A 25,155-nucleotide genomic window follows, 5' to 3' on the forward strand; every position below is an offset into this window, starting at 1 on the left:
AACTCAAATCCCAGGTGCACAGGATCAAACAGTTGTTTAATTTTACTCCAGTTACCAAAAAATATCACTGTCCACTAACTCTGTCGTAAGCCGAAAGAATAACTAGGGGCAGATGGTGGCAATGAGTTGTAGGTGGAAAGGTAACCCAAGGGAGGATAATGACACTGTTCAACTGTGACTTTGATGACTGAGTGTTTATACAGTGATCAGGTGCAAAGATTGTATTGTACTCCTTTCATATTACAACATAGCTTTTATTGGTTTATGGCTTTGTTTTTGACTTATATTTAAAGCTACAAAACATGATAAAGAATTACTTTTTTTCATATTTTGCAGCTCAGGTTCACTATTTATATTACCACTACAATTATGATCAGCTGGCTTCACTGGTTGGAGTGCTCATGTACAACAGAAAAGTCTTTAAAAAGAACACATGGTCATTTCATTGTGCAATGTAAAATCAGTTGTTTCACATCCCATTCCCAATCTGAGAAAGTCAACTGCTAACCCGGCCCTCTTGATGACTGGCTACAAAGAGGCTGGGATGTCAGTTCTATGAATGGAAGTTTCCCTTTGTTTCTATTGATGAGGTACAGTGGTTGTCCAAACTATTGGGCCATCACGTTTTATTAGGAATCCAGTCATGTGCATGACAATGGATCATGCCAGGTGAAGATAGGACGTGATCTCAGCTTTTAAACTTTCCTCCAACCTTTGTTATTCTCAGCATGTGTGATTGATCTGCTTTCTGGACTCAACATTACTCAGTCAATGCTTAGACAGGTTCTTCCCAGAATGCTTTAGTACTTGGTTAATTGTGGCTCTATGGGCAATGAAGACACGGATGGAAAATTGCCTAGTAACTTTGGTCGCTGTGAGTATTCTTCTCAGGGTGGCAAACAGTGATCTGATTCTATTAAGAACAAAGATAAGTAGAAGAGATATAAATATCTGAGCACAAAGGAGAAAGAAGGTTTGTGGCAGCTCCTCAAGGCCCCAGGAGTTTGAAGGAAATGATGCCCATCTGTAAGCTCAGCAGGATCTCACTCAAAATATTGCTTACATGTCTATAAATCAAAAGTATTGTGTATACACAGAAGTGCTTCATCTCATAACAAATTTGAAAATTATTCCATGTACAAATTAGCATAATGACTTGGTTGAAAAAAGAAAAATGCTAAGCACATGCAATTTTTAAATGTTGCTTGTACCATGAACTTTGTTAGAATACATTATATGTTAGCTTATGATCTTAAAGTTTTATTCTAAGCTTTACATTGTTAAATTATTTAAACATATATTATTTAAATAATCAGCTCAATTGCTAAGCATTTTGTCACTTACATACTTTTTTTGCTTTCTCCTACCAAGCAAAGTGGGCTATGTTCATAAGGTTTTATGTTTGGGCTTTTGTTTTATGAAAAGAGAGTAAGTTAAAAAAAAATTTCTGTGAGCTAATTGAAGATTACTTTAAAGTTAGTTTAGCAAAGAAAGTTCAAGCACAATCTCTTTCTATTGAGTATTGAAATGATTTCCACAAAGTTTGACACACATCAGCTCAGCATACCTGAGAAATGATGAGCGTGGTAAGAACCCAGTAGTCTTCATGAAGAACTATTGTTTCAATCAATACCTAGAGTTTATAAAGGCAACTTGATATTGTTTTCACTGTTGTTGCACAGGGCTGTGTTCAGACATGCAGCAACACACTTTGATGTGATGTAGCTTCGTGCTTCTCCACAAAATAGGCCAGGTGATCTTCCATAGAGATTAAATGATGGGACCAAAGGGTTCCATTTTAGAAAATCCAGTGAAAATTTGGATAGATCTCCCTCTCAAAAGCATTCCCTTGCCTTCTTTTACTGGAAAGCAAGAAAAGGGGAGGGGATGATATTTGCCACTGGCACGTTTAAAAACTCTCAACTGACCAGGACATAAATAGAGCCATGGAGGCATGAGTGGCAGCATTTTGCCAAAGGACCTAGGTAATGGGGAATAGGGCTGCAAAAAGCTTCCAGGTCAATATATGAGTAGCACTGATGTAAAGTATGCCAGTATGCTGTTTGTTGGAAATATTTTGTTCATTTACATAAATGGGCCAATTTGTGGCTCCTTAAAGGGACTGAGTAATGTGTTTGTACCATCTAAAATCTAGCACAATATTGCACAACATAAAATAGCCCACAGGCTGGAAATAGCCTGTTGGATCATTACATTCGGCCCTCAATGCACTTTTTAATTATTCCAAAGGGTCAGCTCATGAGTGGTCTCCAGAGGCCAGGCAGGACGTTTCATCCGGCCCGCGATGTGCTCTTTTGTTATTCACTAGAGCCGGCTCACCAGTCCTCCCAATCGCTCAGGCGGGAGATGAAAACTCCAACCAGATGTGGCACACAGTAAGCTCCGTCTGCACGCACGGTGAGTGTCCACCATTAGAATACCCTTCAAAGTGTGGTTGTCCTGGGCTATTTCAGGCTGTTACTGCCACTGAATACATCTTATGTTCAGCCGCAGTAAATTAACAAGAATAGTTTACAATCCCAAAGATCAAGGAAGTTGGGCACCACTACACTCACATTTCTGGAGAAAAAATATATCAATTACCATTATAGTGTGAAGAACAGTAGAAATGGGCTCCAGGCTAATGCAATTAATCCAAGTTCTGTTATCACACTGACAATACTACCACACAATTAATAAGAGATACATCACTAAATTGACCAAAACCTTTGTGAATTGATGCCCAGGACCTAGCTGAACAATATATGGTTTTAAAAATGTTTCAAACAAATGCAAATTTTGTTGCAGTCAGCTTCATCATTCTATAGCATCCAAACACAAAGCTGTTACATCATGCATTTGTTTTACCAAGACATTCATGATTTTATTTTTAGTGTGAAGAATTGTGAAGTTATTTGCCAAATATAGGAAGCATTTCTGTACATCCTTCAGATGAAAATGCCTTTGATAGATAACAATGATTTGAAACAAGCCTTGAAACCCAGTAAGATAAAACAGTACTTTTTTTTTCAGGGTAATGCAGCTGAAAAATAATGTTGGGAGGGAATGAGACAACAGTAAATAAGTGTTCTCATATAACTCGTCCAATTTAAACAAGCACTTCAGTGATGCAGGGTATGACCTCATTCATGGTGCTTTGCTCCTTTGGAGCATTTCAGGGAATTTAGACCACAGGATTCTGGGAGTGAACATTCCTGCTTACTCCTAGAATATAAAATTCTCCAAACATTCGGCTAAACTGGAACTCTGTCAGGTGCGACCTATGCTACATTTTAATTGTTATGGCCCCAATCATGTCAACATCTTCGCCACTCCCAAAGTCACTGCTAAACCTCTGAATTCCTGATGCTAATCACCTGACTCCATGACCTGTGCACTGCCCAGGTCACCAATAGAAGATCAGCCTCCTCACCCAGAACTCCAAAAGTGATCTTCATTACTGGCATAATCCGTTTCTGGTGAGGAAAGGCCACGGATGGCTCTCCAAAATCCCACTTACCCACTGATGATACAAGTTCCAGTCCTTCTCCCAGCCCCAACCAAACACAGCACAGGCTACAATCACTCTCCCCTGCCACTGCCTACCCCCTCTAATTGCAAGGGGTCAATCTATCCCTCTGCATCATATCCATTCTCACACAGACTCTACTCCTTATTCTTTTCTAAACCCTCCCAACAACAACATGCTCAGGTCCAACCCCACGTCCCCAGTCACAAGTGAAGCTCTGATCCTTCTCTCCCTCCAGCACAGAGCAAACAAGCCTTAAAGAACTTTAGAACACCACAGCACAGAAACAGACCCTTCGGCCCATCTGTGCCAATTTATTATTCTACCCAGTCCCATTGACCTGCACCTGGACTGTAGCCCTCCATACCTCTCCTAACCCTGATCCTATCCAAATTTTTCTTTAATGTCAAAATTTAGCCTGCATTCACCACTTCAGCTGGCAGCTCATTCCACACTCTCACCACTCTCTGTGTGAAGAAGTTCCCCCTAATATTTCCCCTAAATATCTCACCTTTCACCCTTAACCTATGTTATAGTCTGACCTAAATTCAATGGAAAAAGCCTGCTTACATTTATTCTTTCTCTACCCCTAATAATTGATCAAATTTCCTTGACCAAATCTCTCCTCATCTCTGAAGCTCCAGGGAATAAAGCCCTAACCTGTTTAACCTTTCCCTGTAATTCAGTTACCCTGTTTGGTATTTTAACCAATCTCTGCTCTTCAAGTGAATGCCTGAATAGCTCTGAGGAGATACTAAGAAGGATGTGCACATAGGGGATAGTTGTACAGCTTTTGTTGTTCTCAGGGATGTACCCCACATCCAGTTTTAGTTTTCTTCAGCATGAAGCCTTTTATTTGGTGACAGAATCCACACAAGAAATATAATAGATGCTCTGAGGCTCATCTTCTATAGTCAACATCTAGAAACACACACACACAAACACACACACACACACACACACACACACACACACACACACACACACACACACACACACACACACACACACACACACACACACACACACACACACACACACACACACACACCATTCATTGTTTTGCCCTCATTACGGAAATGCCTTTGAAATAATAGTTCCTGTGGAATGATTACAATTCTTCCTCTCAATAAACGCACTCATTATTTTTGGAATGTGCCTGCCATCATGTGTCAAGGTCAAGGAGAGTAGAGGCACTCAGTGGCACCACTGCCGGCCGATGCCATGACGAGAATAATGACCTTAAACTGCTCATGCACTATGTTGATCTTGTATATCATTAACTGCAATAAATGGCAGGCAAGGATTTCAGACCTGCAACCAAATCTCGATATTTAGGGATGGTGTGCTGAGAGTGATCCAAATTTGATTCCAAATTTATGACTTAATCAAAACTGAAGTTACTGATCAGTTCCCACAGATGATAATGGTTTTCTAAATATTCAATTCAAACAACAGGCGAATGAAATAAATAGAATTCCATAACCAGGTGCTGCTTCATTTGTAACATTTTCTATTTGTTTGTTTCTAGTTTCAAGCACACTTTGTTTGAAATGGAACCAGCAAGTTCAGATGATGTCAAGAAGCAAACTCGGGTGGGGGAGGGGGTGCTCTTAAGAGTTACCTAAACTCCCAGTTGAGATTATAATTTTGCAATCTCTCCTACATTTCCGTTATTATTTGTATGAGCCATCTGAACTTCTGTATTGCATTACTGCTTTGGAATCACTCCCAGGTATCCATTACTCTGTGTTTACTAATCCCGATTGAACAGTAATGTACCCTGTAAGTGCAGATGAACTTAAGTCATTATTCCAATTGTAAACTCTCATCAGCACTAGGTTTTCACTGGAAGAGAAGAGAATGTAAAATTGTACTACTCAGCTCTTTAGGATTAAATCTATTAACCAACAATACCAGGGGCTTTTGTGAAATCTACTCATACCACAACATTAGCTATTCTTCATGTGCATGAGAATTCTAATTACACTACTGGCTATAAATACCACACTTGCAAATTAAACTCAGGCTGTGATTTTTTTTTGCTCAAAATCTTTTCAGCAGATTTTTCAGTGATTGGTCAGTTGAAGTAAAGCTGAACCCATGACTTGACATTACATTAGTTTTGCTGTAAATATGCATGTTTTCCATTAAAATGAATGGGAAAATATTACAAAAATTATGCCCAATTATTGACATATATTAAACATATTTGAAAAGACTCACATTTTATTTACAAATTCCCAAAGTGCTTTACCACCAAGGGAGTACTTCACTTATTGAAATGTTGTCACTGTTGCGAAGAACAAAGTATGACTGTTACTTCAATGTTCAAACATAAAACTGTATTAAGGGAGTAAATTTAGCCTTGGATATAGGAACTAATTATCCCCATTTAAAATCATGGCATGGAATTGTAAACATTCATCTGAGAAAGCGGACAAAATACAATTTAGCAATTCATGATAGCATATCAGATAATACAACCCTCCCTCACTGTTACACTGGTGTTCAGACCAGACGTTTGTGCCCATATTCTCCAGTCATCCTTGATTGCACCATCTTCTGACAGAGATAAGAACACTACCAACACTGACACTATATTCCTCTCTTGATGAATATTTGGAGCCTGCACCATTAGAAGAACAGAAGTGAAAACAAAACAAAAAATACATTTCCCATTATCGTGTTACAGGGATCGATGGCAAGACACAACTATTGTTGCTGAAAAGTTGTACTTTCATTCTCTCTGATTTGAAACAAATGTGTTGAACTAATAGTCTATTTTCCTAATTCATTATTGCAAAGGTAATTAAGGTTCTAAATCCAAAGTCAATGGAGGGAGAACATTTTTGGTCACCATGCCATGACTTAGTCACATGTTCTTACAAACATAAGCCAAAACACAGGAATGCAAAGTCCATATTTCAAATTCCACATTTTAGGAAGATCATTACAGGGTTGTTAATGGCAGCTTTTTGGGGAAAATCATTTATTGTTGGAATTTCCATTTCTCCCTGAAAACCAAACCAGGCAGTGAATAGAATTTGGGAAGGGTAGGATCAAAGGTTGAGAGCAGCCTTTTCCCCTAGTTCAGTTCAAAATTCCTTCCAGCTCTTTGCAAGTACAGATCAAAAGGCAGATCATGGAAACGAAAGGACTTTGTGTTGAAATTTTTGGAGTGTTTTGATACGGGAGCAGGTTATGATTTGGCTGCCAGTGTAAGTGGGATGGTAACAGCCCAAAAATGATGAAGCCTGGTGGCTCTGCTGGACATTATAATCAAGGAGGCAATCAATGGGCAGCCAAGTGTTTGGCTGCTTCAGGTTACACACAATGTTAATATGCAAATTTACAAGATTAATGTACTGTGCTGCTTCTAGATGTGCAAGTGTGGAATTTATTTTTAAATTTTGCAGTCTGTAGCTTGAAAAGTGTTCAATCTGAAAATTCAAGTTGTGTATCCCTGAAAGAACACAGCAGATCAAGCATCATCTGTGAGGGGCAAAAGGTACAAATTGACATTTCGGATTAAGACCCTGCATCAGCTGTGTTCCAGATTCCAACGTCTGCAGTCTCTTTTGACTTCACAGGGAAAGTGATATATATGTAAAATTTCTGAGTGAACACCTGAACAGAAGTTAGAGAGGACAACTTTCATATTTACATTTTTCTAGAAAATAAAATGCCTTTATGAGGTAACATATAAAAGGCAGTCTGGAAAAGCTAGCACTCTATTTTATTTTAAAGGTAGATTCTCCTTGTAGCAATACTCAGTACACATTAACCAAAGAGAAATCACAAGAAAGTACATCAGTGTTTACATCACTGAAAGAGAGTGTTCAATTCCTGATGTCTGTTCCAGTTCTAAGTTACTGTAGGAATCTTTAATAATAAAAGAAAATGCTGGAAACAAATGCATCAAATCAGGCACGATCTGTGAAAAGAGAAACAAAGACATACACTCTTCTTCAGACCCATAAAGAGACATCAACCTGAAATTAAAACTCACTTTCTCTTTCCACAGATGCAGCCTGACTTGTTGAGTGTTTCCAGGATCTTCTGTAATTATTTCAGATTTCCAGTTCTGCAGATAACTTTAATCTTCATCAAAATATCTGGTCCTTTGGCTATTTTCTAATGCTTTTAAGAGCATTAATTCTTCTCTTAGTCCTGAAATATTCATGAAATGTTCTGGAAATTATTTGCTCACTGTGCCAAATCTGATGTCAGACTGATTGCAACAGCTGACATTAATTTGCATCAGATAGTCTTATTCCTTTTGACTTACCTCGAACCAATCCTTCATCCAGAATGTTCAGAAGAGTGCACAAACATGGTGTCAGTGCACTAATGCATTCAGTGTCAACACTAATGCATTCAGACTGGCTATGCATTTCTGAAGCCACTCTTAATTATGATCAACTTGTTCGAAAATATGCGAGTCCTGATTTATGATCAATACGCTAGAGAGTTAAAACAGTTTCATGTGGAGTTCAAGTATCAAAGATATTTTTTCAACATACCCATTGCCTCTAGTTATTTTTTTTCTTATTCCCCTGACTGCCCTGCAACATTTCTTGGTCTGATTGAATGCATAGGTAATATCTCACAGGGAATACAAGTGCAAAATGGGCACCAAAAGACACCAAGTAATTGGATTCATTCACCTCGGTGTCCATCTTGTCCAAAGGCCATTAATATATCTCTGCTTGATCATTCTCTGGCAGAGGGCAATAGATCAAAAGTCCAAATCCTACCCTGCTACTCTTGGCTTTCACAGCACACCTTGAATCAAATTGTCAAAGGCCCGCATGGGAAATTTTGGATGCAATGCTCTCATATGAGCAGATATGAAGTAGATCTACCCACACAACAGCTAAGAAAACTCATTCACTCAATTAAACCAACTTGACCCATTGACAAGTCAGCCAAGGCTTTGGATGTTTCTGAATGTTGCTGCAATTAAAATAAATATTAAACACATCTAAATAAATGTGATGAATTTTGAAAAGAAATCTACATGGCTTTATACTTGGTTCCTCAGGTTCATTCTGCCCATTCAAATGAATGGACTGGCTGTTCCTGTGTCTGCCCTAATCTGATCAAGGTTCAGCTGTGTATCTTCTGAGGAAATGTAGAAGGTTCACTCTTTGCCTCTGGATTCCATGAGCAAAGCTTGGATGTTTCTGGCAGAGCTCTGAGAGCATTTTCAGAACTTTTCTTATGATCTATAGGTTTCAAACTTCCTGACATTTGCTGTTCACTGTAAAAATACCAACATATTCCAATGTAGTCTGCTCTAACATGCATTCAATCAAAGTGGCTTCTCCTCTACCATCATCAACTCGGCCCTCACCTGCATATTACCCACATTTCTGTCCCTTCCGCATGCAACAGGATTCCCTTTGTCTTCAACTATCACTCTACCAGTCTCCGCATACAACATTTCAAACTCCGCCATTTACATCACCTACTGCTTGATCCCACCACCCAACACATCTTCCCTGCTCCCCTCCTCTCCATTTTCTGCAGGGTCCACTCCCGTTGTGACTACCTTCATTCACTCCTCCATTTCTACTAATCACCCCCTTGGCACATATCCCTGTGACTGTGGGAGGTGCTCCACTTGCACCCACACCTCCTTCCTCACCACCGTTCAGGGCCACAAGCAACATTTCAGTTGTGAATCTGCAGTGGTCATCTACTGCATCCAGTGATCCCATTGTGGTCTCCTTTACATTGGATAGACTGGACGTATACTAGAAGATCACTTCGCTGAGCACCATGGTTCTATCTGCTGTAATAGTGGATATCTCCCACTGGCCACCCTTTTCAATTTTCCACCCCATTCCGTTGCTCACCTCTGTCCATCATCTCATGCATTGCTAGACTGAGACCATCTGCAAACTGGAGAAACAACACTTCATATTCCATTTGGGCACCCTCCAACAGGGTGGCAATGATATTGGCTTCTCTGGTTTCTATTAGCACCCCTTTCCCATGTCTCATTTCCAGTAGCTCTATCTGTCTGTCTGTCTCTCTCTCTCTCTCTCTCTTCCCTTTTCCGTCTGTCTCCTTTCTTCCGGCTCTGCATTACAAAACCAAACCACATCCCCCCCATCAATTCCGCACACCCTCCCATCACTTCTTAATTTTCCTCTCTCCCGTGTCCATCCATATCCAATTAACACCTTTTGTCTGTTGGCCTGTATTCCTTTGCCTGCCCTTTCTTCCATTCTCCCCAACCATTTAATTCAGGTGCTAGCCTGCTTTTACTCATACCTTGAAGAAGAGCTCAGGGCCAAAACGTCTGTTATATATCTTTACCTCTTATAAATGCTGTGAGACCTGCTGAGTTTCTTCAGCATTTCAGTATTTTTACTACAATCACACAGCTTCTGCAGACTTCCATGTTTCACTCCAACATGCATAAGGCAACTGTAACAGATGTTCACGAAGTGTCAAGGCAGAAAACGAACCAGCTGTAACACAAGGCAAGATATTTTAGATCTCCAACAACTTCCCACAAAGTTATTGAAAATCATTCACCCATTGGTTGTTAGGTGATCTTATCTCCCAATCCACTTTCCAGGAACCTGATCAAACAAAAATGTGATGTAGTTATGAACTTTCACAGGATGAATACAAAACCAGAATACTTTGAAAATAAATCACAGTAAGCAAATGTGAAGGCGAAACAACCAATTAGGAAGACCAAATGTTATGTTGGCCTTCACAGTAAACAGGTTTCAGGACAGGACAGAGGAACACTGGCTGAGATTTCACTTGGCTTTGATGAACTTATTTGGAGAGCTCTGCACAATTTCGATCTCCATACTTGTGCATGGCGTGGCTGAGTGCTTTGAAGCCAACAGATTGTTTCTTCTGGAACAGGAGCTCAATGGCAGGTCATTGAGGACTAAAAAAATTCTTTTTTAAGATTGAGAGTCGTTGAAATATTTTACAACAGTAAACTGTGAATGCTCACTGAGTGAATTCAAGACTTGAATAGAAGACTGAACATGAAGCAAAACACGATTGGGCTAAGTATCAAAGCAGTTGAAGAAATTTTATGGCCTACTTCCAAGTAAATTGACATTGGGCCATGTGAAGAGAAATTAGTGAAAAACACACAAATAGATTATCATTAAGGATGGTTTTAAAGAGGGTCTTAAAAGAAGGAGAGGAGGAGAGGAGGAGAAGTTTTGGGGGAAGCTGCTGAGCTTGTGACGTTGGCAGCTGAAGGTGCATCTTCAGAGATGCAGATACTGGAAAACTGGAACAACACACAAGATGCAGGAGGAACTTAGCAGATCAAGCAGCATTTGTGGAAAGCAATAGATAGTCAACATTTCAGGTTGCACCCCCTCTTCAGGACTGGGAAGAAAGAGGACAGAAGCCAGAATTAAAAGATAGGGGGAGAAGTAGGCGCACGAGCAGACAACTGACAGGTGAATGCAGGTGGGAGAAGAAATAAAGTGGATGTGGAAGGATGTTTGTTTGCTGTTATTGGAGTTTCTGTTCCTTTTTGCCATCTAGTGGATTTAGATGCAAAGTGCACATTTCTGACTGCGAGAGATCTATGCGATGAGAGTTAACAATGATAACACTGTTTTGTGAACAATGATCTCATGTAGAGATAGTAAAGGTAGATAAGAAAGAAATGGGACAAAAATAAAAATATTTTTTAGACATGCAGCACAGTAACATGCCCTTCTGACTCATAAGCCCGTGCCGCCCAAATAGCTAAATTAACCTACATCCCCCGTATGTTTTGAAGGGTGGGAGGAAACCATAGCATCTGGAGGAAACCCAGGCACACACGGAGAAAAAGTACAAATTCCTTACAGTCATCTCAAGATTCAAACTGGAGCTGTAAGAGCATTGTGTGAACTGTGCCATCCTAATCCTGTTGATAGTATGGAGTTTAAGATCAATTGTGGAACATCATCAATGCATTGTTCATATTTATGAATATCTTGAACAGCTCACAGCTTTCAGAGGGTTAATTAAGGACACTTGGTTCTTGAAGTTTCAAGCAAGTGCTTTGATAGTTTTGCTCAAATAGGATTCGTGCTGTTTAATTAACATAATATGCTGCATTGTCTTTAATTATGAATGTGGCTCCAGCCTAATCCATCTTCATGTGCAAGAATAAAATTAGTGAGAAGAATGTCTTCTTCAATGTATTTTTTTCTCTCTTCCTCACGTTAATTAATTTGCTAGTATTTTCATGGAGACATCGATTAACTTAGTGCTTCTGATGCAGATGAGGCAACTGCAAACAGTTGAAAATTATTTGAAAAAGTGCTGCAATTAAAAAAAAGCATTCCTAAAGAACGCGAGAGAAACTATTTTTTTTTGTCCTCTCTTTCTCTTATTTAGGAACTAGATGAAATCTGAAAAAAAATCCCTGCTAAAAAAAGATGCTGAGACTAGGTCAATGAACAATTGGAAACCCAAATTTTTTGGACATTTAATGGATAGATTTAGTTATTATACCAAGTGCTATTCGGCCAAGACAGGTAAATAGAGCTGACTTGCAGGTCACCCAGGAGCTGTAGATAAAAATAATCCATGTTAGCACAACACTATTACAGCACCAGTGAATTGGGTTTGAGTTTGGAAGTGGAACCTCCAATGTCTTCACAACTTCTATACTTGATTATTCCATTGTCTCCCTAGCTTGCTTCCTAATTTTCACATGCATAACTTAGCCCTTTTACAAAACGCTTCCATCCATAATTCATCAATTATCTTGGTGTTCATTCATTTGTTTTTCCAGATATAACTCTATTTAAAATTGTATGTCTTGTCTCCAGCCTTCTCCATGCATTTATACCTTTTTGTCACTATAACCTCAAGCAGATCAAAAATCCTTCAAGAGCTTTGCAAAATCACCTATTATTCTGGCCTCTTTTGTATCCAATATTTTCATCACCCCACCATTGCAACCAGACATTCAATTGCCTTAGTCAACCTCATGAGTTTCTGAATCAGTACACAATGTCCCAAAGATTACTTTATAGTATACCATGATCCAATTGTTCAACTCCCTCTAATCGTAGATGACAACACCAGGAGTGCACATGTTTGTTGTTTAATGTTTGAACACGTTGAATTGTGCTGCTCTAATCATTGCTGATGAAGACAGGAAAGTAATGCTTGCTTTTGTGAAAGCTTGGACCTTCTTCCCTTGGGGCTGTGAGGCAGAATGGGTAATAGGGACTCAGTTGGATTTTACCGATTGAATTTTTTGTGCTTCCATTAACTGTGTCAGCATTGTATGGGTCAGGGTGAATACAACTGGCACTTTAGATTCTTTTATTAGTTCAATCAATTTATGGATTGAAATGTGTGTAAAAGATGAAGGGAAAGGAATCAGGTGGATCATGCCTGCAGGCATTAAGATGTACAAGAAGATATTAACTGCTGGTTCCAGAAGTCAAAATGTTTAAAATTTTGATTAAAAAGCAGTTGAAATGTTTGAGACAACCTGCAAAGAACTTTGTGATATTGTACAGATTTGGAGGAGATCTTCTGGGGTTGATATGTTCATGGAATCCTTGATGTATTTATTCAAAAGAAGTTGCTGAATAAGAAGAATTTGAACTGCAAAAGGCATTTTATATTTATCAATCCAATTGCGGTAAACCACTGTATGTATATGTAGCTGTCTGGACACCCCTCCCCCCCTTTTGGCTAACTCTACCTGTGGCTCCTCCCATAGACTCATGAATAATGGTGAAAGTCCCACAGCCCCCTCCACAGTTCAGGGCATTCGAACAGCATGAATGTGCCTCCGTTCTATTGCTAATAAAAGCAATATAACTTCTAGTCTTTTAGAGTTATTGATGGTGCATCAATTTTATTAGCAATAAATTTTGATAATGGAGCAGATCCTAAAACCAGAGAAGTTGGAAATCGACCCACAATCGCCTGAAATCTCCAACAACTTTGAACTCTGGCTGCGTTGTTTTGAAATGTTCCTGCAGGCATCATCTGCCATCATTCGATCAGAGAATGATAAACTGCAGGTACTACATTCCCGGGTCAGGCCCTTAGTTAATTCAATGATCAGGGACGCCGAGTCATATGAAGAGGTGATAGACATCCTGAAAGGCCAGCACCTGAGGAAGGTAAACAAGATTTACGCGAGACACCTCTTGGCTACCTGAAACAGGTCCTGCGAGCTATCAGATGGGCCTGAAAATGCAAGGCCATGACAGCCATAGTGAACACGGAAGACCTGATCAGAGACACTTACATCGCGAGCATCAAGTCCAACTACATTCGGCGGAGACTGTTGGAGGAAGGTGAGCTCAACTTGCGGAGGGCAGTTGAACTGGCAGGCACACTAGAGGTGGCCCTCCAGAATATGGAAGCCTACTCAGCCGACAACCTGACTGCCTCATGGTTGTCCCAGGCACCACCATCTTGAGACGTGAAAGGGCCACAACCCTGTAGAATGCTGTCACTGCCATGTTCCACCAATGATCCAATCATGGCCCCTGTACTCTGCAAGCACTCGAAGTGCTACTTCTGTGGCCTGAACAAGCACTCGAGGAAATGCTGTCCGGTGAAAGACACCATTTGCTCTAACTGCTTGAAGAAAGGACATTTCGTGAAAATGCGCAAGTCCAAGTCGCCCCCAACCCCGCAGTGCTGCGTGTGGGTTGCGGGGGCCGCCATCTTGGACACTGCCATCTTCGAAATGCAGCAATGCCGTGTGTGAGCCAAGGAGCCACCATCTTGGACACCACCAATCTTGGGACTGCACACCAGAACACTCTACCACATCTACAGACAGTGATCCAATACTGGCCTCCATTACGCTGGATCAAGGTAACCCGCACTAACTTGCCAGGTCGATGATGGACATCCAGGTAAATGGCCATCTGACAAGCTGCCTGTTCAATAGTAGGAGCACGGAGAACTTCATCCACCCCGACACGGTGCAGTGTTACTCCCTTGTGGTAAGGCCCGTAGACCACAAAACCTCTTTGGCCTCGAAGTCCCATAGAGCTGATGTCTGCGGCTACTGTGTAGTGACTTTGACCTTGCGGGGCACAGACTAGAAAGACTTTAAACTTTTGGTCATGCTACAGCTCTGCACTGCCCTGCTACTGGGCCTGGAGTTTCAAAGTCCCCTTAAAAGTGTGACGATGGAGTACGATGGGCCCCTCACTGTCTGTAACCAGTAGTTTATGAACCACCCACTGTGCTCCACCAGCAAAATCCCCCAGCCTCTTCCCCCACCATTTCCGGCCAGCAACCCAAAGCCTGCCCACTGCTCTTGACCTGCGGGCTTTCAACTCTGAGGATCACCTATCCACTGATATTCGTCAACCTCACCCCTGACTGTAAACCCATTGCCACCAAAAGTAGTTAGTACAGTGCCAGGAACATAGCCCTTATTAAGTCAGAGGTGCAATGGCTACTCAGTTAGAAAATCATTGAAGCCAGCACCAGCTCCTGGAGAGCCAAAGTGATGGTAGAGAATAATGGGGAGAAAAACAGAATGGTTATTGACTAAAGTAAGACCATTACCAGATCTACGCAGCTGGATGTGTACCCTCTTCCCTGCATATACAATATGGTAAATCAAATCGCTCGATATTGAGTATTCTCCACCATCTAAAATCAGCATACTACCAGCTCCCTATCACCTGGAGGACCACCAATATACTGGTCTTGAGGCAGATGGCCACCTCTGCCATTTCCTGAGGGTTCCCCTCAGCATCACCAGCTGGGTCTTGGTCTTCCAGCAGGAGATGGATCAAATAGTAGACCAGTTGAGCTGCAGACGACTTTCCCGTATCTGGACAATGTCACCATTTGCAACAATGACCTCCAGGATCATGACTCCAACCTCCAAAAATTCCTTCAGACTGCCAAACTCCTTAACATCACATACAATAAGGCTAAATGTGTATATCGCACAACCTGCCTTGCCTTCCTTGGCTACATCAGAAGAACAGAGTCATTCGCCTCCACCCCATCACATGCACCTACTTTTTGAACTCCCCCTTCCCCACAACCTCAAAACCCTAAACAGGTACCTAGGTTTCTTCTCTTACTATTCCCAGTAGGTCCACAATTATGCAGATAAGCCCTGCTCCCTCACCCAATCCCCTGACAACATAGGCCCATCCAGCCTTCAGCCGTGTCAGGGCAGACATTGCCTAGGACATGATGCATGATGTGGATGAATCCACTCCATTCCAGGTGGAGAGTGATGCATTTGACTTCACTCTGGCTACCACCCTTAACCAGATGGACAGACCTGTAGTCTTCTTTTCCTTCACCCTGCAGGGCCCTGAAATTTAACACCCTTCTGTCAAGAAGGAGACCCAAGCCATTGTCAAGGGAATTCAGCACTGAAGACATTACCTCATTGGCAAACGATTTAGCTTGCTGACTGACAAACATGCAGTTGCTTTCATGTTCAATAATCAGCAGTGAGGTAAAATCAAAAATGAATTGAACTTTCCACCTGAATTATGATGTCTCGTACCAGCCCGGGAAACTCAATGAGTCCCCAGATCTTCTATCCAGTGGAAAATGTGCCAATGCACAAATAGACTAATTACAAGCCCTCCACAATGACCCCTGCCACCCTGGGGTCACCAGGTTCTTCCACTTTATCAAACCCTGCAACCTGCCTTACTCCTTTGAGGAAATCAGGACTATGACCAATAACTGCCAAGTATGTGCGGAATGCAAACCTCACTTCTATCAGCCAGACAGAGCGCAACTGATAAAGGCCAACCACCCCTTTTAACTCTTGATTTCAAAGGACCCCTACCTTCCTCTGACCACAACATGTACTTCCTCAACATCATTGATGAGTACTCGTGTTTCCCGTTCACCACCCCCTGCTCAGACATGACTACAGCCACAGTCATCAAGGCCCTATGCAATTTCTTAACCCTGTTTGGGTATCCCTGCTTTATTCATAGTGACCAGGGGTCCTCTTTTATGAGCGATGAGGTGCACCAGTACCTGCTGGCCAGAGGCATTGCCATGAGCAGGACCACCAGTTACAACCCCTGAGAGAGTGGCCAGGTGGAAAGGGAGAGTCCTACCATCTAGAAGGCCACCCTCCTAGCCCTGCGGCCCTGAGGCCTTCCTGTCTCCCACTGGCGAGATTTCCTCCCAGAGGCACTCCACTCAATCAGATCGCTCCTATGTGCAGCTACCAACACCACTCCGCATGAAAGAATGTTTTCCTTCTCGAGAAAATCCACTTCAGGAACCTTGTTGCTGGCATGGCTGACATCCCCAGGGCCATTCCTACTCTGGAAGCATGCGAGGAGCCATAAATCTGACCCACTGGTCGAAAGAGTCCATTTCCTCCACACCAACCCCAAATATGCCAATGTGGTGTGCCCTAATGGGCACAAGGACACAGTCTCTGTTGGGGACTTGACACCCTGAGGGGTTCCTGAGACCACGACTGATCACCCCTCACCCCTTCACCTATCATTACCCATGATGCACCAGGATCATGGCATGTTACCCCAGCAGATGGCAAACCAGACTCATCATCATGCATCCACCAAGCCAACGACTACATACAGGCATTCCAGACTCAACAGCTGCACCGCAGCTGCAGCCAGTTCCATGGCGGTCACAGCAGGCACACCAGACCACCTGAATAACACTTACTTCTTTTCACCCCCACCAGACTCTTTCTAAAACAAGGAGTTATTGTGGTAAACCACTGTATGTATATTTACAGACCCCTTTGGCTGACTGTACTTATGGCTCCTCCCACAGACTCCTGAATAAAGGTGACCATCCTGCAGCCCCTTCCCCAGTTCAGGACAGTCGACCAGCAGGGACGTTCCTCCAATCTATTGCTAATAAAAGACTATCAGTTTTACATAACTTCTAGTCTTTTGGAGTTATTGATGATGCATCACCAATAGAAACAGCAGTGACACAAATACACTATTAGCAATATTACCCGGCAGAGACCCAGAGAACGAGCAGTCAGAGCCCGGTACTTCAGCAACTTTAGGGGAAGGAAGATCAGGCAGCATCTGTGGAGGCTCAAGGATTATCAATGATTCCAGCTGAGATCCTGCATCAGAACTGAAGGTGTAAATGGAAGATAGTCCGTGTAAATAGGTGATGTGGAGGAATGAGGTAGGAGCTGCAAGAGACAGAAGAATCCAGGTGAGTTCAAGTTCAAGTTTATTATCTAATTGTATTAGTACAACCCGGCGAAACAGCATTCTCCGATCTTTGGAGCCGAATCACGCAAACATACATGCAGGCATAACTCACGTACGGTCAATCGATACATGTGCAATATGCAGATATAAAAGTAAATATTGTGAAATAAATAGTAGAGTTTTGGAGGGTTTGAATGAGCAGTTCAGCGATCTCACTACCTGTTGGAAGAAGCTGTTTCTCAGCCTGGTGATTCTAGTTCTGATATTACTGTATCTCTTTCCTGATATGAGTGACTGGAAAATGCTGCATGTGGGGTGATGGGGGTACTCAACGATTTTATAAGCCCTCTTCAAACAAAAGTAGATCATGTCATTGATGGGGTGGGAGAGCCCAGTGATCCTCTCTGCTGCTCTTTTGGTCCTGTGGATTGATCCAATGCTCTTCAGCAACTATTCCAGACTGTGATGCAGCCAGCCAGGATGCTCTTGATAGAACTTCTATAGAAAGTTGACGGATGGTAGCTGGGAGTCTTGCATGCCTCATTCTTCTCAGGAAGTGGATCTCGAAATTGGCAAAGAAGAAGCATAGATGAGGCAACTGTTTTGCCAACCAGTCCACAACTGTTTACAACCCATTTTAACTCCTCTCACCATCCCCACACCTATGTCTGTCTTCAGCCTCCTCCATCGGTGGGATGAGGAGAAGTACAAACAATGCCTCAAACTCTGCCAGGATTGCCTGCAACCCACCAGCATGAACACTGATTTCTCCAATTTCTGGTCACATGCATCCCTTCTCTCTCCTTCTCCACCCAGGTCATGTGCACACACTCCCTTCTTTACAACTCCTTCCCCAACCCCCATCACGCAGTTTCTTTCCCCTCCTCCACCAGTTTCCATCTGCCTATCACCCACTATCACTCAGCCCACTAACGTCCGTATCCCCTCCTCCTACCGTTCTCATCCGCTCACCTTCTCTCTGTTATCTCTCTCCACTCATCATCAGATTCTGTAATCTATAGCCCTTTGTTGTCTCCATTTATCATCTCCCAGCCTCAGTGCTATCTCTTCCCTTCTGTCCCTTCTGGCTTCATCTGCCCATCAGCTTTTCCCCAGCTGGATCCACCTATCACAAGCCAGCTCCTGCCCCTTCATACTGACTATATCCCCTTTACATTCAGTCTTGATTCAGGTCTTGACCCGAATCATCGACCATCCCTTTACCTCCACTGATGTTGATGATGACTGAGTTCCTCCAGCAGCTCACTTTTTTTATAACAAATTTCATCATCTACAGTCTCTTGCACCTCTCACAGAAAGGAAGCAGTTACCATTGTAATGACACACATCGAACTAATGCATTCAATCACAAAAAGTGAGAGCTGGCACTATAATAAGAGCAAAGTAAAACAATGGTAAATAGGCAATTAGTAAAGCAAAGTTTATTGGTAAAATTAAATAAAGTACATAATCAATACAAATTGTTGGTGAAACATGTGGACATTAAAGGTTGGGCAGCACGGTTGGCATAGAAGTTAGCACAATGCCTTTGCAGAACCGACGATCAGGAATGGGGTTCAAATCCCTTGCTGTCTGTAAGGAGTTTGTACATCCTCCCCCTATCTGCCTGGGTTTCCCCTGGGGGCTCTGGTTTCCTCTCACCGTTCGAAATGTACCGGGGTTGTAGATTGGGCGGTGCGGACTCGTGGGCCGAAATAGCCTGTTACTGTACTGTATGTCTAAAGTTAAATTTAATGCAAGGCTAAAATTCTATTGAACATTCTTTTACATTCTGTACAATAAAAGGGCAGGTCTGTCAATAGAAGTTGGCACGTCTGCTCCAGTATTTGTGATATGTGATCAGGAAATTGAGCAATAAGACGGTGAAGTGAAACTCAAAAGAATCATCCGTCTTCTTTTATACCAACATCTACGAAAAGATCAGGATGAGAAGGATGTGTTTATTAGGGTAAGAATTAGTGACTGTTCCAGATCAAGGAACAAATTTTATCAGCCAGAACTGGCTATCAAACATAAAAAATAGATTGCAGAGGAATCAAGAAGATAAAGATAAAGATATATTGACAGATATCCCAGACTCTTTCATTGTAAATTTGGAAGCAAACAAGGTATGAAAGTCAGCACTCACCTGAAGGAGAATACAACAGCTTTTTTGTAAGCTTTACATAGACTTCATCATCTCATGAAAATGGCTGGAAGTGACTTCAGCTGGCACAGTTAGCATAGCAATGCTGTCACAACACCAGTGACCTGGATTTGAATGTGAGGAGTTTGTACGTTCTCCCCTTCATCTGCATGAGTTTTCTTTGGGTGCTCTGTTTTCCTCCCATCCTCTAAAAATGTATGGGGTTTATAGGTTAATTGGTGTATTTGGAAAGCACAGGCCTGTGGGCCAGAAGGGCCTGTACCATGCTGTATCTCAAAATTAAAATTTATATTTTTAAGGAAATGAGAATCATTAAAAGGGTTGAATCTTCTGATTGCAATGCGTTTCTCATTCATACAGTGAGGACTGGTGGCATCATTAGAACCTGTGGAAATGGGAAGATAATAATTGACAAGGTAGACCGATACCCCTGATCTCCAACTGATATTTTACTTGCTCAATGAGGAAGAGTACATAACCATTGTAGGTGGATGTTGGAAGCTACTTCACTCGCACTGTGAAGCATAAAACTGCAAATGATTAATTTAATTTAATGTCAAGCAAAGTAACAGGCCCTTGCATCCAACAAGTCCACACTGCCCAAATGCACCCATTGGCCAATCAACCAAACAACCCTGTACATCTTTGGAGCATGGAAGGAAACTGAAACATCCGGAGAAACCCCAAGTGGACAGGGGGAGAATGTACAAAATCCTTACAGTCAGAGGCAGATTCAAACTCAGGTCACTGGAGCTGTAATAACGTTGCATTAACCGCTCCGCTAACCATAAAAAAATAAAATGCTAGAAATTCTCAGTTGGTTGGGAAGCATCCGTAAAAGAGAAATATGGTGAACATCACAGGCACACGACCCAGTCTTGATGAAATGTCAACTGTTTCTCATGCCATAGATGCTAATTGATCTCCTATGTGTTTGAAGAATTTTCCATCTTAATTTCACTGGTTATAAATGTTCCAGTTTCCTCAGAAGGAATCAAAGCAAGCATGTATTCACAACTTAATAGCACCCATACTCAAATGTGCTGTCAGATAGAACACTTCACGCTGAAAAAGATGTCCTGAAAAAGATGTCAGATGGTGAAATGAAGAGAAATTTTTAACTATGTTCATGAGAAAGTAGGAGCAGAAATAAGCCTCCTGGTCCCTCCAGGCAACTCTAGTATCTTATTTCATGTGGGAGAAACCAAATATGCCATTGGATGCATCTGTCAGAATGCACTTGGATTTATTGAGTCAGAGCTTTGTGCTACTGTGTGCTCTAAACATGCAAAGCAGATGGAACAATGCAACACCAGAGGTAATGATGAATATATTTGCATGAGATGCTACACAGATCTATGATTGCACCAGTGATTTACCTGGATGTCATAGAATCGTAGAAAACCTCGAACATAGAAGGAGGCCAGTCAGCTCATCATGCCTGTACTGGCCATAAAGGAACTTCCAATCCTAATCTCACCTTTCTCATTGGATCCCAGCCCTGCAGGTGACACCTCTTGTACTCATGTACTCTGAATATAATGGAATTTTCTGACACTGCTAACCTTTTATACAGTGAGTTCCAGCTGTCATCATGGGAGACTTTAATTTGCATATAGATTGGACTAGCCAAATTAGTAAAAATACTGAGGAGGAGGAATTCCTTGAATGTTTACGGGATGGTTATCTAGACCAATATGTCAAGGAACCAACTCGGGAGCAGGCCATTTTAGATTGGGTATTATGCAATGATAAGGGGCTAATCAGCAATCTTGTTGTGCGAGGCCCTTTGGGTAGGAGCGATCACAATATGATCGAATTCTCGCTCGACCTGGAGAGTGATGAAATTAAAACCGAGACTCAGGTCCTGAATTTAAATAAAGGGAATTATAATGGTATGAGACGGGAGTTGAGTAAGATTGATTGGGTGGTGTTTATGGGGGAGTTGACTGTGGATAGACAATGGAAAGCATTCACAGATCTAATGGAGAAATTGCAAAAATCGTTTATACCGGTTTGGCATAAAAATAAACCAAAAAAGGTGACTCAACCGTGGATAACAAGGGAAATTAGAGACAGCATTAGGTTCAAAGAGAGAGCATATCAATTGGCCAAAAAAAGTACCGCAACCGAAGACTGGGAGCAGTTCAAGATGCACCAAAGGAGGACAAAGGGATTAATCAAGAGGGCAAAAATAAATTACGAAAGTAAGCTTGCGGCAAATATAAAAACCGACTGCAAAAGCTTTTATAAATATGTCAAGAGGAAAAGATTGGTGAAATCCAGAGTAGGTCCTTTGCAGTCGGAATCAGGGGAATATATAATGGGGAATAAGGAAATGGCAGACCAATTAAATTCTTACTTTAGTTCTGTTTTTACAAGAGAGGATACAAATAACCTCCCAAGGATGTTGGGAAACATAGAGACTAATGCAAGGGAGGAACTGAAAGAAATCAGTATCTCTAAGGACATGGTCTTGGGGAAATTGATGGGATTGAAGGCAGATAAATCCCAAGGGCCTGATAATCTACATCCTAGGGTACTTAAGGAAGTGGCCATTCAGATAGCAGATGCTTTAAGAATTCTTTTCCAGAACTCGATAGACTCAGGATCAGTACCCATGGATTGGAGGGTAGCTAGTGGGGTACACTATTTAAAAAGGAGGGGTAGAGAAAAAGCGGGAATTATAGGCCGGTGAGCCTTACATCAGTAGTGGGCAAAGTGATGGAATCCATTATTAAGGATGTAATAGCGGAGCATATGACTAGCAGAGAAGGGATCGGACGGAGTCAACATGGATCTACAAAAGGTAAATCGTGCTTGACAAATCTATTGAAATTCTTTGAGATGGTGATAGGTAAAATAGATGGGGGAGAGCCAGTGTACCTGGACTTCCAAAAGGCCTTCGATAAGGTCCCCCATAAACGACTGGCTTACAAAATCAAGGCTCATGAGATTGGGGGCAATGTATTGATGTGGATTGAGAACTGGCTGGTAGGTAGAAGACAGAGAGTTGGGATAAATGCCTCATTTTTTGAGTGGCAGGCGGTGACCAGTGGGGTGCCACAGGGATCTGTACTGGGATCCCAGCTGTTCACAATTTACATTAATGATCTGGATGAGGGGATTGGATGTAATATCTCCAAATTTGCAGCTGACACTAAGCTAGGAGGGGTTGTGTGCATGGAAGAGGGGGGTCAGGAAGCTCCAGTGTGATTTGGATAAATTGAGGGACTGGGCAGATACATGGCAAATGCACTACAATGTGAGGTTATCCACTTTGGTAATACAAACCGGAGGGCAGATTACTATTTGAATGGCAATAGATTAAGAGATGGGGAAGTGCAGAGAGACTTAGGGGTACTTGTACACCAGTCCCTGAAGGCGAGCATTCAGGTACAGCAGGCGGTTAAAAAGGAAAATGGTACGTTGGCCTTCATACCAAGAGGGTTTGAGTATAGGAACAAGGATACCTTACTGCAGCTGTACAGGGCCTTGGTGAGACCCCACCTGGAGTATTGTGTGCAGTTTTGGTCACCTTATCTAAGGAAGGATGTTCTTGCAATGGAGGGAGTGCAGAGGCGATTCACCAGGCTGATACTTGGAATGGCAGGAATGACTTATGAGGAAAGATTGCGCAAATTGGGATTGTACTCGCTGGAGTTTAGAAGATTGAGAGGGGATCTCATAGAGACATATAAAATTCTGGCAGGATTGGACAGAATGGACGCAGATGGGATGTTTCCAATGATGAGAAAATCCAGAACCCGGGGCCATGGTTTGAGGATAATAGGCAAACCATTTAGGACCGAGATGAGGAAGAATTTCTTGACCCAGAGGGTGGTGAACCTGTGGAATTCATTGCCACAGAGGGCAGTAGAGGTAGGTTCATTAAATATATTTAAGAGGGAATTAGATCTATTTCTTCAGTATAAGGATATTAAAGGTTACGGAGAGAAGGCGGGGACAGGGTACTGAACTTTAAGATCAGCCATGATCTCGTTGAATGGCGGAGCAGGCTCGAAGGGTCGAATGACTTACTCCTGCTCCTATCTTCTATGTTTCTATGTTTATGTTTAATTATCTCCAGGTTTAAACATTTTTTTTTCCTGTTCTGGCAGTTTCCTTAAATCTGTGCCCTCTGGTCTTCTCCCCTCATTGAAGAAAATAGGCCCTTCCTATTCCAATGTCCTAATTTTATACCTCCCATTTAAGTTTCCCTCCAACCTCCTCTGTTCCAAAGAAAATAACCCACCCTGTCCTCAAAGCTAGCATTTTCCTATCATGGCAACACCTCATAAATTTTCCTTGGATATTTTCCATTTCTTTGATAGACCCAGGATGAAGTGTCTTCCAGACATCATGTGCCGCAGCCATGAGAAAACTTACCATAAAGCCTGATGGTAAGCAGAGATGTAATAAAGGAATGCCCATGTAGAAAGGAGATGTTACCGTTTACTCCTGATATTCTGGCACAACTGATTTATGCTCATTGCAATAAGTAATGAAACCACCAGATAGAATTTGCAAATTTGGAAATTCTAATCATATAGTTTTCTTGTAGCATCGTACATTGTATTTTGCAAATGCAAATGTTCATCCACATTGAGACAAAAGAAATTTAAAATCCCAAAGGTGATGTTCAAGAGGCTTTAAAGAGGTAATTGACTTTTTAATTATTCAACTCCATTTGGTGGCTGGAAGATGGCGCAAAAATTTCAGTGGTTTTGCAGACTGAAACCCCTGGAGAGGGAGTGTTATTTACAAAATGTCTGCATTTTTATAATGATATGCATTTCCATCTTGAACGTATCTCTGAACAAATTTTATGGTTGTCAGTCTTCATTTTGCCTTATGTGTTTCCGTGTCAGGTTTTGTTTAAGTAATGTTACTGTAAAACATTCTGGGATTCTTTGCTTTGTTGAAAACAAAGTAACTAAGCTTCATTCTTGTTATTGATGATGATGGTCCACCACCTACCATCAACACTTTTTTCAATAACTATACTTCCCATCAGCCCTCATCACTATAAATATTTATTGATTTATCTATCCTTTTATAATATTTTTTTATTTTTTTGTCTCATGGCATATGGGGTAATTTTAGTGTATACTTTTGTTGACTGCAGCAAGAAAATATTTTGGACCAACTGCACATTGTATTTCTGTATATGACCATAAACTCTCATATAATCATTAAAAGCAAACTGAGTCTGGAGGAGATGAACGATATCCCAAGCAGTTAAAACAACTGCAGGAAATTTCTTACTGGAA

General features: G+C 41.6%; 1 protein-coding gene across 8 annotated transcripts in view; it reads left to right on the forward strand.

The window, feature by feature from the left end:
* celf4 (CUGBP, Elav-like family member 4) overlaps positions 1-25,155 on the forward strand; it is a 557,316-nt gene that overhangs the window by 451,623 nt on the left and 80,538 nt on the right. For 5 of the 8 annotated variants that reach the window (XM_069924113.1, XM_069924109.1, XM_069924111.1 and 2 more), the window contains exon 7: positions 2,251-2,418. The exons of 2 other annotated variants lie outside the window; for them this stretch is intronic. In XM_069924113.1, coding sequence (XP_069780214.1) covers positions 2,251-2,418 — 168 coding nt within the window. Of the gene's footprint in view, positions 1-2,250; positions 2,419-5,060; positions 5,553-25,155 lie in introns of those variants that run through there. One more of the 8 variants, XM_069924117.1, reaches the window with a different exon arrangement.

Source organism: Narcine bancroftii, chromosome 3 (assembly GCF_036971445.1).
Source record: "Narcine bancroftii isolate sNarBan1 chromosome 3, sNarBan1.hap1, whole genome shotgun sequence".
Taxonomy (NCBI): domain Eukaryota; kingdom Metazoa; phylum Chordata; class Chondrichthyes; order Torpediniformes; family Narcinidae; genus Narcine; species Narcine bancroftii.